At 38.9% G+C, this 17283-nt stretch overlaps 1 protein-coding gene across 2 annotated transcripts in view; it reads left to right on the top strand.

Annotated features, from left to right (window-relative positions):
- DHX29 (DExH-box helicase 29) overlaps nucleotides 1-17283 on the top strand; it is a 34884-nt gene that overhangs the window by 11345 nt on the left and 6256 nt on the right. Inside the window, exons 9-21 of one of the 2 annotated variants that reach the window (XM_040977539.1) lie at nucleotides 1735-1900; nucleotides 2193-2316; nucleotides 4086-4541; nucleotides 6216-6359; nucleotides 7480-7656; nucleotides 8295-8435; nucleotides 9352-9496; nucleotides 9587-9704; nucleotides 10582-10666; nucleotides 12357-12445; nucleotides 14123-14251; nucleotides 14338-14413; nucleotides 15080-15304. In XM_040977539.1, coding sequence (XP_040833473.1) covers nucleotides 1735-1900; nucleotides 2193-2316; nucleotides 4086-4541; nucleotides 6216-6359; nucleotides 7480-7656; nucleotides 8295-8435; nucleotides 9352-9496; nucleotides 9587-9704; nucleotides 10582-10666; nucleotides 12357-12445; nucleotides 14123-14251; nucleotides 14338-14413; nucleotides 15080-15304 — 2075 coding nt within the window. Of the gene's footprint in view, nucleotides 1-1734; nucleotides 1901-2192; nucleotides 2317-4085; nucleotides 4695-6215; nucleotides 6360-7479; nucleotides 7657-8294; nucleotides 8436-9351; nucleotides 9497-9586; nucleotides 9705-10581; nucleotides 10667-12356; nucleotides 12446-14122; nucleotides 14252-14337; nucleotides 14414-15079; nucleotides 15305-17283 lie in introns of both variants that reach the window. The other variant, XM_040977538.1, reaches the window with a different exon arrangement.

Raw genomic sequence — 17283 nt, 5'->3', positions numbered from 1 at the left:
CATTAATGACTCTGAGCCTGTGGAGATTAGCAGACAACAGATCCAAACCCGATAGCATGGTATTCAAGATACTTTGTCTTCTGTCATAATCTACTTCCCCAGCTTTTTATTCTAGTCTTATCGTTCTGTGATGCACCTGCTTCAGAGTTCATTACTTTGCTCATCCTGCTGTCTTCTGTTTGGCCAACCTGTCTCTAGCTCCAAACTCGAACAGCACATCCTCTTCCAGCCTTCTCTAACTCATCCTATGCCACCAGACCTGAGTCGTGCTATATTTCCGTGTGCTCCTGTGGGATCTGTTGATACACCTGGCACAACACTTATAATAAAGTTGAGTCTCACACCAAACTTCCAGCTTTTTAAATTATTCATTTTTTCTATAGTACTTATTGAATCCTTTACTGTGCAAAATGGCAGATGCTATGTATACACATAATGAACAAAATAACTTGAGTTTGCTGCCTTCTTCAAGTGTACCGTCTAAGTGAAGGTAAGCTTTAAGTGTACACAGTATACAATTAAAATTGCAGTGTTTACTATCAAAGAAAATTGGCTCGTAATAATAGAGAGGCAGCTCAGTTTGACTTTGACTTGCTGATGAGATCTGACATGTGTTTGCATGTCAGCCTCAGGAGTTGTTAGAAAGAACCTTTCAAGCAGAGAAGCAGTAAGATAAGAAGCCAACTCAGCAGCAGTATTCCACAAACTCTACGATGGACATGTTGTGCATTGTGTTAGTTACTAACCAAATACCAGTTTTGAGCACTTGAAATGTGACTAGTGTACTGAGAAACTTTAATTTTAAATGTGACTAGAGTACTGAGAAAGTTTAATTTACACTGACCAAGCCATTTATAGCTCTTTTTGGTGTAATGGGTCAGGCATACTTAGAGCATTTGAGAAATTGACTGGCAACTAATGTGCTTATACAGTGTTGACCAAGACGTTAAATGATAACTAATAGAGATGAACCAAAAAGAGCTTTTAGGCAACAATAAAGGATTTGGGGGCCTGGCACAGTAGCTCAGCAGCTAAAGTCCTAGCCTTGAATGTGCTGGGATCCCATATGGGCGCCGGTTCTAATCCCGGCAGCTCCACTTCCCATCCAGCTCCCTGCTTGAGGCCTGGGAAAGCAGTGAGGACAGCCCACAGCCTTGGGACCCTGCACCCACGTGGAAGACCTGGTGGGAATTCCTGGCTCCTGGCTTTGGATTAGCTCAGCACTGGCCGTTGTGCTCACTTGGGGAATGAATCATAGGACAGAAAATCTTCCTCTCTGTATATCTGACTTTGTAATAAAAATAAATAAATCTTTAAAACAAAATTTTGGAAGCCATTGGAAGTGGTAGTGGTGGTAGTGATGATGATGACAGTAGTAGCAATACACAACGCTGCTGCTGACTTAGGAACATTTTTGATGACCCAACCTGGAGGGTAGCCTGCCAAACATTGTGATTCAGAGTATCCTAGCTTCATTTTATAGTTTCATAGCTATTTTATAAGAATTCATTAGCTCCTCAGGGCAGTTTTTTAAATATTCAGAATTTTCCATGATCTGTTCATTAAAAGGATTTGCTTAAATCACTTACACAAAAGCAAGCTTTTCTATCTGTCCTTTCTTTACCCATTTTGTTCTAACAGTGCTATTCCCAAAAGCAAGAAAATTTTGAGCAACAAAAAAGAAAACTTATATGTTGCATGACATTTTAAAAGCACCAGTGTTTGCCATTTTAGATAAAAAGAAAGAACCTCATGATGTCAGAAATTTTGACTATACTGCTCGAAGCTGGACTGGAAAATCACCCAAACAATTCCTGATTGACTGGGTCAGGAAGAATCTCCCCAAGAGTCCAAATCCTTCCTTTGAGAAAATTGCAGTAGGTCGATACTGGAAATGTAGGTATGTTTTTCTGGTTAACCGAATCAACTTATAGAAAAATGTAAGATGAAAATCATTTTGTTTCCCATGAGTCAGTCCACGTTGAAGAAACCCTCTGATTCCATATCTCAGGTCCACAATGTTTGTAAATCTACGTCTGTCTAATAGATGGTACGTCTGTCTAACATAGTCCTTTCATGAAAATATAAGTACCTAGTACAAGCTTAAGTACAATGTTAATGGAGTTCTGACTTCTTTTCACTTGATTTCATCAATTTTATTAAGAAAAAACATTTTTGTTGCCTCTTTGTAGAGTAAGGGTTATAAAGTCTGAAGATGATGTCCTGGTCGTGTGCCCTACCATTCTGACGGAGGACGGCATGCAAGCCCAGCATCTGGGCGCTACCTTAGCCCTGTATCGTTTAGTCAAAGGACAGGTGAGCCTTTGTAGACCCAGGCAGTTCAAAACTCCTTTGAAAAGTAGGGCTTATTTTGTTGAGATAAAATTATTATGAGCATGTGGAAGGTAGTCTTTAATTATGGCCCTCTATGCCAATTCTCTTACTAATTGTTGCTTCTGATTAATCTCCATTTCTGATTATTTTTATTTGGCTTCCTTTCCCTCCTAAACATCTTTATCCTTAAGCCAGACACTTGAAGGAAACAGTTTTGCTCATGCCATTTGGGGGACTGTATTAATTTACAAATTAAAAATAGTTGTGCCAGGGTGGTCAATTAAGGATAATTTTAGAAATTTGGTTTTTGTTAGTGTGATTGCCTTCAACTTTAAAAAATGACATTGGTTCCATTTTTCAAGTTTTGGTTATAGCAACTGTTTTCAAATTAAGTGTTTTTTAAATGTTTATTATTATTATTAATTTGAAAGAATGACAAGACAACAAAGGGGGAGATCTTCTCACTACTGGTTCTCTGTCCAGATGCCTAAAAAGCCAAAGATGGGCCCCACCACATCCAGAAACCACAGTCCTGGCTGGGTCTCCCACAGGGATGAAAGGACCTCCAGTGTTTGAGCTCATCTGCCTCACAGAGAAGCAGCAGTGTAGGCCGAATCCTAGGCACTTGCATATGCCCCATGGACCTACCAAGCAAGCAGTGAGCTGGCCTGCCACACCAGAAAGTGATGGAGCCTCTTTCAAGGATATAATACATTTTTTTCTTCAGTTATCAGCATTTTCTTTCTGCAATAAAGAATTTTTTTAATCACCAAAAAATTCACACACTAATTGAGTAGAACTGCAAACAGTAGTTCCTTTCCAGTTTCTGGCAGTGAAATCTCCTAATCTCTTTTCCCCACCCCCCATTTTGCAAATTACGGTAACGGAATTGTGTTTATTTGATAAAAGTAGCTATCAATGCCAGAGGAATCATTGATTCTCTTATAGCAGCATGTTAAGAGAGATTCCATGCTGTATAGCTCATTTAAAATACTTTGGCCTATAATATTGTATAACTGCTAGAATATTAAAGGATCTTTGTTGCTTGTAGAAATGCTCTACCATCTGAGTACATTTTATTTAGTATCACTACAGAAGTAAATGACAAACATTTGTTTAGCAGTTTACAACTTTCAAGGAATGAACACTTGACAGGTATTAGCTTAGTTAACCTGTGTATGTCAGTAAGGGAGATACTATTGTTAGCCACATTTTTAAGAGGAGAAGCTAAAGCATAGTGCTATAGTCTTGTGCACAGCTGGTCAGTTACAGTGCTGAATGTGATGTTCTGTTTATGAATTTGCATTGTATACACTTACATCTTGTGTTGCATTAATAACTGTGTGAGGATTTTGGTGTGGTGGATTGAACTGCCACTTGGGACACCTGCATCCTTTATTGGAGTGCTGGTTTGCTCCACTTCAATCCAGCATCCTGCAAAAGTATTCTGGGAGATAGTGGCTGATGGGTGAAGTTCTTGGACCACTGCCACTCACATAGAAGACCTGGAAGGAGTCTGGGCTTCTGGTTTCAGCAATCCCAGCACCCCTGGCCCCCACTTCTTGCTCCCTTGCCAATCTCTCAGCTTTTCAAGTGCATGAAAATGAATGAACATTAAAAATATGGAGTAATAATTTATGAATTTGAACGTTTAATTACATTTTAAGAGGACTGTAGCTATCCCTGTGAACTACTATTGGTATGTCAGTTCCAATAGTTAATAAAGGTAATGAACTGCTGTTCTTTTGTAGTCTGTTCATCAGTTGCTTCCTCCCACTTACCGAGATGTTTGGCTGGAATGGAGTGATGCAGAAAAGAAAAAAGAAGAACTAAATAAAATGGAAACCAATAAGCCACGTGATCTTTTTATCGCCAAACTTCTGAATAAATTGAAACAGCAGCAGCAACTGCAACAGCAGCATTCTGAAAATAAGAAAGAAAACTCTGAAGATCCTGAGGAATCTTGGGAAAATTTAGTCTCTGATGAGGATTTTTCTGCCCTGTCCTTGGATTCAGCAGTTGCAGAAGATTTAGAGCCTATCAGAAACCTTTTTAGAAAGTTGCAAAGTACACCAAAATATCAAAGACTCTTAAAGGAGAGACAACAGTTACCTGTTTTCAAACACCGGGATTCCATTGTTGAAACTCTTAAAAGGCATCGAGTAGTAGTTGTGGCAGGTGAAACAGGAAGTGGTAAAAGTACTCAAGTGCCCCATTTTCTGCTAGAAGATTTGCTCCTACATGAGTGGGGGACAAGTAAATGTAACATTGTCTGTACCCAGCCCCGAAGAATCTCAGCAGTGAGCTTGGCCACCAGAGTGTGTGAGGAGTTGGGCTGTGAAAACGGACCTGGAGGAAGGGTAAGCTGTCGTTCAACTCCTCTCCGCTGAATTGCAACATTGCTCACCTAGGCTCCTGGCACCAAAACGGCACCTGGGCCGTATCCTAATTTTGCCTGTTAACTGGTGCTCGAGAGCACATGTAGAGCATTTTTTATGTTTTCATTAGTGAATGTGTTACAGTGCCCCTATCTTCATAGCAAAGGGATTATCAGTGATTCTATCATGAGACTTCATATGAGAGAGAAATATCAACTTTTAATCATTGAATATTCAAATATATTACATAATAAGTAGAATCTTCAAAGAATATAGACAAATACATTTAGTTAGTATCATCTCGAGCTTCTCACATCTTTTCCTCATAATGTATCCATGAATGATTTTGCATTTATCTGCAAAGAGCAGGGGGCTGGCTCTATGTTATAGCAATCTAAGCCTCTGCCTGCAGAGCCAGCATCCATATGGGCGCTGGTTGGAGTACTAGCTGCTCCACTTCCTGATCCAGCTCTCTGCTAACATGCCTGGGAAAGCAGTGGAAGATGGCGCACGTCCTTTGGCCCCTGCACCCATATGGGAGAACTGGAAGAAGCTTCTAGCTCCTGGCTTCAGACCTGCCCAGATCTGGCCATTATGGCCATTTGGGGAGTAAAATCAGCAGATAGAAGACTGATCTTTCTCTGCAACTCTACTTTTCAAATATAAATAAATAAATAAATAAATAAAACAGGGGAAAAAGGCAACATAGATAGAAATGTTAGACTACTTTCAAATCTTGTTTTTTTCTAAATGGAAAAAGTTCTTAAATATTTATTGTCGTGCATATGCCACTCAGGTATCACAAAACTGACCAGTCCTTAACTGGAGTCACTGCATAATATAAGAATGAATTAAACTGGTTAAACCAAAAATGATAAATTATAAGCTCATTTAATTCAAAATATTTACAATTAGAATGGTTCTGGTGATGTAATATTACAAAAGTAATATGTTTATGTTAAGTTGGGTACCCCTTCAATTTATTGAGTAATCTGGGTTTCTGGCATAGAACCTCAGAGGATAAAAGTACTTGGTTTCTGCCCCATATGGAGATGGCAGACATGTACTGGCATAAGACAACAAGATGACTGAAGAACAAAAAGTTGTCAAGGGAATAAATGTGATTTCCAGAATTCCCAGTGGGCACCACTGGCTTGATACCAGCTGTGTGATAATAGTGGCAAGCTTTATGAGTTCTTAATAGAAAAGTAAACCAAATTACAAAGCTTTTTAAATACTCTGTTCCTGAGGATCTCAGTATTTTGATCTGAGTCATTTGTGTCTTTACCTCCAACAAGTTTTTGTCTTATTGAAAAAAAGTTTTTCCACTTAAAATGACAAAATTTGTAATTTTATGTAATTGAGAAACATAGGAAAACATTTAAACCAAATAAACTTAGGTCACTCCATATGGGAGCAAGAGCAGAACCTGGATTCACTGATGAAAGTCTGCTTTCCAGATGCTCATGACTGTTTAACCATGACCTTGTGTTCTCCCTGCAGAATTCTTTGTGCGGGTATCAAATCCGGATGGAGTCTCGAGCTAGTGAGTCGACCAGGTTACTCTACTGCACAACAGGAGTTTTGCTAAGGAAACTGCAAGAAGACGGTCTGCTAACTAATGTGTCTCATGTCATTGTGGATGAAGTGAGTAGATTCTAGAATTCGGTCCAGCTAAATGCTAAACATATCTGTTTTAAATGGCCATTATCTGTAACATTGCTAAGATTTGCTTCATACTCACTAAGCACCAGATATTTTTCATATAATGACTTAGTTTCCTTTAATAGATGTTATCTCTTTTTAACTGATTTACTGAATAAGTATTGTATATTTGCAATATGCTTAATGTTCCTCAAAGGATTTTGTGTATTTATATTTTTTTATATTTACATAGAGATTCATTAGCTCATTCCAGCAACGCTATGTAGTAGTTATTATCTTTATCATTGAGGAACTTAAGACACAGTGAGGTCAAACAGCTTGTTCAGGTTCACATAGCAAAGTATGTTCTGAAGCTTGGGGTTCAAACCCAGTTTGACTCAGTCTATATTTCTACCAGGTATTGTCTCTCAATGGTGTTATCTGTCTGTTGTAGTCCTTAAGACTAGAAAGTTTCATCAGTATGTCATTTTCTTTATAGATAGATATGCTCCCTCTAAAGTCAAATTTAAAAGCACACGATTGTGCCAATTTTCATATCAGAATTTTTTTTTTTTTAGGATTTATTTATTTTTATTTGAGAGGCATATTTGCAGAGAGGAGAGACAAAGAGGTGTTCCATCTACTAGTTCACTCTGCAAATGGCTGCAACAGCCAGAGCTGAGGGGCCCGGCGCGGTGGCGCAAGTGGTTAAGGTCCTTGCCTTGCACGCCCGGGATCCCATATGGGCGCCGGTTCTATCCCGGCAGCCCCGCATCCCTTCCAGCTCCCTGCATGTGGCCTGGGAAAGCAGTCGAGGATGGCCCAGAGCCTTGGGACCCTGCACCCACGTGGGAGACCCGGAAGAGGCTCCTGGCTTCGGATTGGCATAGCATCGGCCGTTGCGCTCACTTGAGGAATGAATCATTGGATAGAAGATCTTCCTCTCTGTCTCTCCTCTCTGTATATCTGCCTTTCCAAAAAAAAAAAAAAAAAACTTGAAAAAAAACATACAACTGTGGACTAAAATACCAATGATGATACTAAATGTTAATTTTCAGGTTTGAGTATCTGACTGTTTAGTCTCTTATTGGTCTTTATATGTGAATTATTCTCTTTGTAACAGGTTCATGAAAGAAGTGTCCAGTCAGACTTCCTACTGATTATTCTGAAGGAAATTTTGCAAAAACGGTCTGATTTACACTTGATTCTAATGAGTGCCACTGTGGACAGTGAAAAATTTTCTACATATTTTACACACTGCCCGATTTTGAGAATTTCAGGGAGAAGTTACCCTGTTGAGGTAAATATTGCTTGTAATGTACGTATAAACATAAACTGCATCCCCTCCAGGGAGTCTCCCTAGGTGACAGGCCCTGGCCTGGTCCTAGCACTGTTGCTAGGGTACTTGACTTCCACATCTAAATCATTACATCCACATTCAGGCAAGTGATCGCTTTCTCACCCACACCTCAATTTCAAGCTTAGAAGCTTCCTCTCGGCCTGTTCTGTTCTGAAGGCTTGCCTATTTAGTTCTGCTGAGCACGCCACTCTTTTGGCCACTCTTATCTAAAAAAAAAAAAACCTCAAATAAAAATGAAAAAAATAAATCTTAAAAAAAAAACTCTACTTAATGATATAATTTGTGGGCCCAGCACAGTAACCTAGGGACTAAATTCTTGCATCTGCTGGGATCCCACACAGATGCCAGTTCATATCCTGGTTGCTCTACTTCCCATCCAACTCCCTGCTTATGTGTCCTGAGAAAGTAACTTGTTCTAAAACTTTTATAGACAGATTCATTATGTCAACAAAGTTCTTCATTCCCAAAAGAAAAAAAAAAATCCATTACGTTCTAAACTGACATTTGATTACATTCAAAAGATAATAATTCCCTCAACAGCCTTTTTATGTTCAACCTTTATGTGCCTCACTGTGCAGGTTTTTCATCTTGAGGATATAATAGAAGAAACGGGCTTTGTACTGGAAAAGGACTCAGAATATTGTCAGAAATTTCTAGAGGAGGAAGAAGAAATAACTGTTAATGTTACAAGCAAAGCAGGTGGAATAAAAAAGTATCAGGTAAAAAGAAAACATTTTGAAAGATACATGATATTGATATCTAGAGCATAAGCTGCTGTAAGAATTTGTAAATCAAACAGCTAAAATACCAAATTTGAGTGTAATTTGGTAAAAGAACGTATTAAGTGTGTGAACAAATTTTCAAAGTCATGTCATAACAATTATTGTACAGCCTGTAGTCTGTCATTTTTTATTTGTCTTTTATATGCTGGTCTGTGCTTTGGAAGTTTCATAGCAATGGTGAGTTATGGAGGAGCAGACTATAGTGAGGATCTTTATTTGGTTGCCGCACCATACTTGATTAGGATGCAGTGGTCCCAAAAATGGACCTGCACATTGCTTTCCTTGGTAACCTCTGTTTAGCAGTATTTATCCTAGGCGGGAGAGTGGAGTTGCCTCAGGCAAGCACACAGATCTAAGTTACTTTCCCTTTTATTAAGCAGGTAAGCCAAGAAAACTAAAATAATTCCCTTAAATTCCAGAGATGGAAATTGCATCCTTAGAAACACTACTTCAGTTATTTCAAAAGAGATAATTGGAACTCAGTAGCCAAAATAGAATGCGGAAGGAATGAAGTAGAAATGAACTTTTGATCCAAAAAACTTAGCCTCTATTGACATGGTTGCTTCATAGTCACTAGTGAATAAATACATACACTGTTAGAAGGTTTTTCTACAGTTCTTTTAGTGTACACATGCCAAGATAAAGATATTTTGCTCTATGTCAGGGCTGGATAAAATTAATTATAGAAAAGATGTGTAATTTTATACTTTTGACTCCTATTTAACAGAATAGTTACAGTGTCAAAGATAAAAGTATGGATTTGAGTGATTATAAATGCCTCCTTTTTCCCTTGTCTTATGAATGTCCTTAATATTGTTGTTCAGCTATGGTTGTATTTTTTGTTTGTTTTTAGGAATACATCCCAGTTCAGACTGGAATAAGTGCTGATTTAAATCCATTTTACCATAAGTACAGTAACCGCACTCAGCATGCCATTCTCTACATGAATCCGTATAAAATCAACCTGGATCTCATTTTGGAACTTCTCGTATATTTAGGTATATTTCTCTTTCTAGTGTGTCATTGATGTGGGTAAAACATTCACACTAACTGGAAATATCTTGATACGTTATTTTTCTTAATTTCAGACAGAAGTCCCCAATTCAGAAATATTGAAGGAGCAGTATTGATTTTTTTACCTGGGCTTGCTCATATTCAGCAATTGTATGACCTCCTGTCAAATGACAGAAGATTTTATTCTGAACGGTAACTGTAACTCTTCATTGTATTCATGGCAATTGTGTGATACAGAGATAGTAGATTAAAACTCTTGATCAGAGTTTTCAAGTCTTTGAATTTAAGTTAAAATTATTTATGGTGAAGAACACTTTTTAAATATTGCAGCATTTTACATAGCAAAAAAATTGTTAGGCATTGTATCTGACTTTATTAACACGACTAAGGATATTAAGAGTAAGATGCTAAATCCCCAGAAGCAACCCACTGAATTGTTCAAAACTCCAAGGTTGCAGTTTATCATCCATCCATTCTGAATCAGCTATTGGTATCTGTTCCAGTATAATTTATTGCTGTCATGATGGTTATCATATTAATATCAGAATTTTAAAAGTTCTGTAATTCCTATTTTTCACAAGCAGGTTGAGTCTCTTTAATTTAAAAAAACCCAAAATCCAAAACCTTTTAAATGCCAGCATAAAACTACAAGTGGGAAATTCCCCACCTTCCCTCATGTGATAGGTCACAGTCAGTGTACAGGTACACTAAAATACTGTATGAAATGACTTTCAGTCATGTATATAAGGTTCATATGAAACACAAACAAATTTCATATTTCGACCTGGGTTTCATCCCAAAATCTTCTCACTGTATATATGCAAATATCCTGAATTCTGAAATACTCTGGTCCCAGCTATTTCAAAAAAGGGATACTCAACTTACAATTATTAATATTAACTCCTTCCTCTATGATGGATGTGTATGGGCTTTCATCGGACCTTTTTATGTTTTTAAATGTAAAATTAAAACTTTTTAAATTGTTTCCTATATGCAAATAAATTTTGTTATTCTTTGCAGTGTCTTCTAAAGAGAAACTCTTGCTAAGAACTATGATTTTAACTTTCAGATATAGAGTGATAGCTCTGCATTCTATTCTTTCAACTCAAGATCAAGCTGCAGCCTTCACACTTCCTCCTGCAGGAGTCAGGAAGGTAAAATTCTGCACAACAGATGCCTACTTGCTCTACCTGAGACTGTTTCATGAAAACATAGTGACTTTATAACATCAAAAAAAGTTATCATACTGCAGGGCCCGCTGCATGTGCTCTGCAGTTGAAAATAATCAGAGTTGGACCCAGCATTTGAATACCTACATCATATTCTAGTGGTAGTTGCACGGGTGTGATAAAAGAAAAAGCACTACTTTCTTGGTGAAGAAAGCATCAGAAAGAGTTCCATGTCAGGAGCTATTTAGGTCCCAGGAGGTTCTTTTGGTCCTTTCACATTGTTCAACCATGATTATTTTTACAGTTCATAGACCATATGAACTTTCCTCATAGCAGGTATGAGGAAAGAAGCTCCGGATACGCCTTGTATCCTCTGTTCAGGATCTCAGTGAGAGAGATGCTACCCAGAGTTTCTTAAAGTTCAGAGCACAATGGAGAACCTGTGGGGATTGCAGAACCCCTAGAAAGAACCTGCCTGGGTCTTGGGAGGCCTCAATTCAGGTCCCACGTATATCTTTGTAGCCTTTGGCAACTGCTCAGCCTCATTTTCCTCATCTTTAAGTGGGTTTAGATCAAATTGATGGTTTCCCAGCTGCTGTGAAAACTCCAGGGGTCTGGAGAATATTCTCTGATCTGTAACAGTTAAGCTTCACTGTTAAGATATTCTCTGAGGATGAGTTCCACCTCTTTTTAAAGACAGAAAAACAGAGGCAGAGAGATCTTCCATCAACTGCTCTACTGTCCAAATGCCTATAAAGCCAAGAGCTCAGGACCCAATCTGGCTTCCTGCCACGTGTGGCAGTGAGCCAAGTGCTTGGGCCATCACCGCTAGCTCTCAGGATACTCCTTAGCAGAAAGCTGGAAATTGAAAGCAAAACTGGAACTTGAACCCAGACACTGTGATAGGGTCATCACAAGCAGCATCTTAACTGCTGACCCAATGTCCACCCCAGAGTTACCTCTTAAAGCTTTGCACCCTAATTAAATAGAATGTCACCATAGCTCCCATCAGGCTTTTAGTATATGGGTCCCCTTTCCATGGATAAGTAAGTGAAGCAGCCATTCAAAATTGAAATACAAACTTGAAATAGAACAATAAATACTAATTAAACTTGACTTAGAATTTCCTGAATGTTTTATTTCCAAGAGTTCAACAGGAAAAACAATACATATTGCATTATTCAGCCATCACTGCTAAGAATTTTAGAGTTAGACTTTATAAATCTTCTACTTAATTTACACTAGAGGTAATCGAGGCCAAAGAGGTAAAGAGATTCGCTGTCTGTATTCACAAAAAGCCATAAGGGGCCAGGTACAACCTAGTTCTGCTCAGTAATGTGCTGGGTTTTTTTTTTTTTTTTCCCAAAAATAATCATGAAGGGTTGTGCTGAGCTGTTTCCATTCTCTGACCCAGTTTGCCATTCTACTTCTGTCATTTTTAAGGTGACTGACGAGAATTAGCAGAATGGTATTTTTGTTGGAAACAAAATCCTTGGAGTTGATTAGACTAATTAGAGCAAATTAAAATTGCACAGATTATAAAATTTTGTAACTTAACTTGGAATTCACTTTTAAAAATTCATGGGCTCAAACTATGAAAAGAAGTTAAATCATCATATAATATTGTGGAAACATGTCTAAATGTTTTAGCTTTTTTTTTTTTTTTAATTTCCAGATTGTTTTAGCAACCAATATTGCAGAGACGGGTATCACTATTCCAGATGTTGTATTTGTAATTGATACAGGAAGAACAAAAGAAAATAAGTAAGTTTGAATTGCTTAAATCAAAACATTTTTAACCTGGAAAGAATTTGTGACTCTTTTAATTCATAGGAGAAATCAAAATCATTTTAGGGAAAATCCTAAATGTTCTACAGTGTGCCCAAAGCAAAAATCTTTAGAAAGACTATAGGAAACATAAGAATAAATGCCAGAATTTCAGGCCATGGACTCTGAAGTGACTGGTGCCAATGTGCTGCTACTTTGAGAAAACTGCCAAGAAATTTTTCAGAATGTGAATTTCTGTAGATTTGTCAATAATTTTTAGTAAAAGAATTATTCACATTATTTTTCATAAACAAAAGCATTATTTTTGGACTCACATAGACACAAAGAATTTTGGAATCAGTAGGATTTAAGTTTCGGATCTGTAGCCTTGAGCAAGTAGTGTAACCTCTAATCATCGCTTTCCTCCTGTGTATGATGAGGAAATGAAAATTTGCCAGTTAAAAATGCCTGATGCAGTCACAGGAACATAGTAAGTATAGTCTTAGCTGAATCTTTAACAAGAGTACTACTTCATAAATATTTTAATGTTTATGTTGCATAAATGGGGGATAGTGCAATGTATTGGTTTATTATCTGTATAGCCCATTCTCAGCAGTACCTGAAAAAGGCTCTTATTAGTAGTATAGAAATTTTTAAAGATTTATTTATTTTTATCGGAAAGGCAGAATTACAGAGAGAAAAGGCATACAGACAGAATGTCCATCCCCCAAGTGGCCAGAGTTGGGCCTGTCCAGAGCCAGGAGCCAAGAGCTCACGCTGGGTTTCCCAGGTGGGAGTTGGAGCCCAAGGGCCATCCTCCACTGCCCTCCCAGAACGTCAGCAAAGAGCTGGGTCAGAAGTGGAGGAGACAGAACCTGAACTGGCAGCCATCCAAGATGCTGACACCACCGAGGCTGAATATGCTATGCCACTGTACTGGCCCCATAAAGAAATTCTTAATTGCATTGTATCTTTAGGGCGAATGCTGTTAGGGTTTAACTGTATCTTGCAAAAGGCATATTGAATTGTAATATTCATGATGGCACTTCTCAAACTGTTTTTGAAGAATTGTGTAATTATTAGCTATTCCATTAACATAAAGGAGGTTCCCTGGTCAGATTAGTTTAAGAAAATATAAGTAAATTTTTTTGTTTTAATTGGTGCCAGAGTTGTTAATTTGGTAGTATGAGATTTAGTATGTAATGTTTGATAAATTATTTAGGTAGGAAACTTGAGAACTATTGATCCACAGTGATGAGCTTTTTTTAGCCTCTGTTCAGCTTCATTTATTTAAAAGATATATTTATTTGAAAGTCACTTATAAAGAGAGAAGGAAAGAAAAAGTGGTCTTCCATCTTCTGATTCACTCTCTAAGTGGCTGTAGTGGCCAGAGCTGAGCCACACCTAAGCCTGAGCTTCATCAGGTTCTGCCACCTTCATGACAGGGGCCCAGCCACTTGTGCCCTCATCTGCTGCTTTCCCAGGCTATTAGCAGGGAGCTGGATCAGAAGTAGAGCAGCCAGGACAGCAGTGACACCCATATGGGATACCAGCACTGCCAGCAGTGGCCTTACCAACTCTGGCCCCTAACTTAATTTTAAGGGTTAAATATTTCTAATGCCTCTGATTTAGAAAAGTCAATGATTTACTTATTCTCTACTAACACTTCTTTAGGTACCATGAGAGCAGCCAGATGAGTTCTTTGGTTGAAACCTTTGTCAGCAAAGCCAGTGCCCTGCAGCGCCAGGGGAGAGCTGGGAGGGTCCGAGATGGCTTCTGTTTCCGAATGTACACAAGAGAAAGGTATGGCACAGGCCTGGATATTTAAAATGTGTTTATTCATACTGTCAGCATTCCTGAAAATACATACTGTTGTTTTATTTTTTTAGATTTGAAGGCTTTATGGAATATTCTGTTCCTGAAATATTGCGTGTACCTCTGGAGGAATTATGTCTGCATATTATGGTAATCTCAAGAGAATGGGAATGAAGTTATTTCCTCCTTTCTAGGAAAAAGAAAAATGAAGACTTACACTTAGTTGTGCTGCTTTAACTTTCTCATACTTTAATACATACCTTGCCTCATCTTTGTACAAGTAAATCCACTCTGCCTTGATTTTGCCATAAACATTCCTACTTAGGTATTAAAATGTATCTTTATAACTTAGGTAGGTAGTTTTCCCGAGGAGCAGTGTTGCCTACCAGGAGGTAGCTTACATTGGAGAGTTTAGTTGCCAAACTGGGTAGATGGTAGGTACTACTGGTACTGAATTGGTAGAGTTGCTGGAGGAGATACTGCCAAACAGATGGCAGTGCACTGGACAACTCTGTAAAGTAACAATTACCCAGCCCCAACTCCTGGCTGGCACCAGTCCTGGCACTGAGAAACCCTGACCTATGCCAAGGAACTTCTAGAGTGAAAGATCTGTAATATCCTTCCATTTAAAATTTTTGACTCTTTAAAAGAAAATAAAAATGTATACCAGAAGATCTCATTCTCCTACCAGACAGACACACACACAGTGCACTTTCCCAATTATAAGAAATGTGACTGAACTCACACCATTCTCTTTGGATAGTGTTAAGTCTTTGTAATAACATGCGAGTTGTATCACTGTTTTTCAATCTACAGAAATGCAATCTTGGCTCTCCAGAAGACTTCCTCTCCAAAGCCTTAGATCCTCCTCAGCTTCAAGTAATCAGCAATGCAATGAATTTACTACGAAAAATTGGAGCTTGTGAACTAAATGAGCCTAAACTAACTCCATTAGGGCAACACCTTGCAGCTTTACCTGTGAATGTCAAGATTGGCAAGATGCTTATTTTTGGTGCCATATTTGGCTGTCTTGACCCAGTGGTAAGTCAAATGCTGCTGCTGCTACTTCATTTTAGGTATTATGCAGCTGGGAAATTAGTAACATTGGAAATAATTTTTCACTCCTTAAAGAAAGTTTTACTTATTTATTTGTCTGTTTATGTGAAAGCATCCATCCACTGGTTCATTCTCCAGTTGGCTGCAACAGCCCAGGGCTGGGCCAGGCCGAAGCCAAGAGCTTCATCTGAGTCTCCCACGTGAGTACCAGGAGCACAAACAGTAGAGCCATCCTCTCCTATTCTCAGGCCACTTGGGGTGCTGCATCAGAAGTGGAGCAGCCAGGACACAAATTGGCACCTATATAGGATACCAATGTTCCACTTCCCATCCAGCACCCAGCTTATGGCCTGGGAGAGCAGCAGAGCGTGGCCCAAAGCCTTGGGCCCCTGCACCCAAGTGGGAGAACAGGAAGAAGCTCCTGGCTCTTGGCTTTGGATTGCCTCAACTCTAGCCACTGTGGCCACTTGGGGAGTGAGCCAGCAGACGGAAGACCTTTCTGTCTCTTCTCTCTGTAAATCTGCCTTTCCAATGGAATTGGATGGATTCTTTAAAAAAAAAAAAAAAATGCAAAGAGAATGGCATAGTATTCTACTGTCTTTCTTTAGTGTTAGAAATGGAGCCTCATTAGAATTATGCCAGATTCTACAAGTAACCTCTGTCATGGTAGTTTATCTGAAAAGCTGCAGGAACAACAAATGAATTTTTGTATAGTTCCAAACTTTTTCTTCTTTTAATTCTTTTTAAGACTTATTTATTTTTATTTGAAAGAAGGTGTTCCATCTGCTGGCTCGTTCCCCACATGGTCACATTTCAGAACCTGGATCTCCCACTTGAGTGTGGAGGTTAGAACATATGGGCCTTCTTTTCCAAGGCACATTGTTGGGGAGCTGAATCAGAATTAGAGCAGTTGGGAGTCAGAATGGAGCTTATATAGGATGCTGTCATTGCAGGCAGCGTCTTAATCCAGGTGCCATAACGCTGCCCCGCACCTCCAAGAAAACACAGCACTTTATTCCGTGTCTGTGAGGTAATGAGGTTTTAGCAACAGAGTCAGAAAAAAAAAAACAAAAACCCCAAGATCAGTGTAAGAGATTTATAGAATATTATATAGTTAGATGTAATACTAGAATCATAGCCCATCATAGCCCAGTTACCTTCACTCCTACATGGCTAAATTTCCATTGTTTCCAATACTTTTTAGGAAAAAATGTTTGGGGCCCGGCGCAATAGCATAGTGGTTAAAGTCCTCACCCCAGCAGACAGAAAATCTTCCTCTCTGTCTCTCCTCCTCTCTGTATATCCACCTTTCCAATAAAAATAAATAATTTTTTTAAATAATAATTTTTTTTTTTTAATGTTTGGGCTTGAGACCAGTGTGGTGGTGCCACAGGCTAATCCTCCACCCTGTGGCACTGGCATCTCAGCTGCTCCACTTCCCATCCTTACAGCCTGGGAAAGCAGTAGAAGATCACCAAAAGTCTTGGAAACCCATAGCCACGTGGGAGACCAGGAAGAGTTCCAAGTCCTGGCTGTTGTGGCCATTTGGGAAATGAACCAGCAGATGGAAGATCTTTCTCTAGCTTTCTCTCTGTAGATCTGTCTTTCCAATAAAAATGAATCTTTTTAAAATATATATAAACTAATGCTGTTTAAAAATGAAAATAAAAGTTGGAAGTCCTGACGCAATAGCCTAGTGGCTAATGCACTGGGATCCCAAATGGGTGCCAGTTCATATCTGTCTGCTGCACCTCCCATCCAGCTTCCTGCTTGTGGCCCGGAAAAGCAGCAGAGGGTGGCCCAAAGCCTCGGGACCCTGCACTCATGTGGGAGACCTGGTAGAGGTTCCTGGCTCCTGACTTCGGATTGGCTTAACTCCGGCCATTGCAGCCACTTGGGAAGTGAACCAGCAGATGGAAGATACTTCTCTTTGTCTCTCATTCTAATTTATAATAAAATTAAAT

Source organism: Ochotona curzoniae, unplaced genomic scaffold (assembly GCF_017591425.1).
Source record: "Ochotona curzoniae isolate NIBS_2020 unplaced genomic scaffold, NIBS_Ocur_1.0 contig_2754, whole genome shotgun sequence".
Lineage (NCBI taxonomy): Eukaryota > Metazoa > Chordata > Mammalia > Lagomorpha > Ochotonidae > Ochotona > Ochotona curzoniae.
Note: the sequence above shows the minus strand (reverse complement) of the source record. Positions and strands in the feature narration are given on the sequence as shown.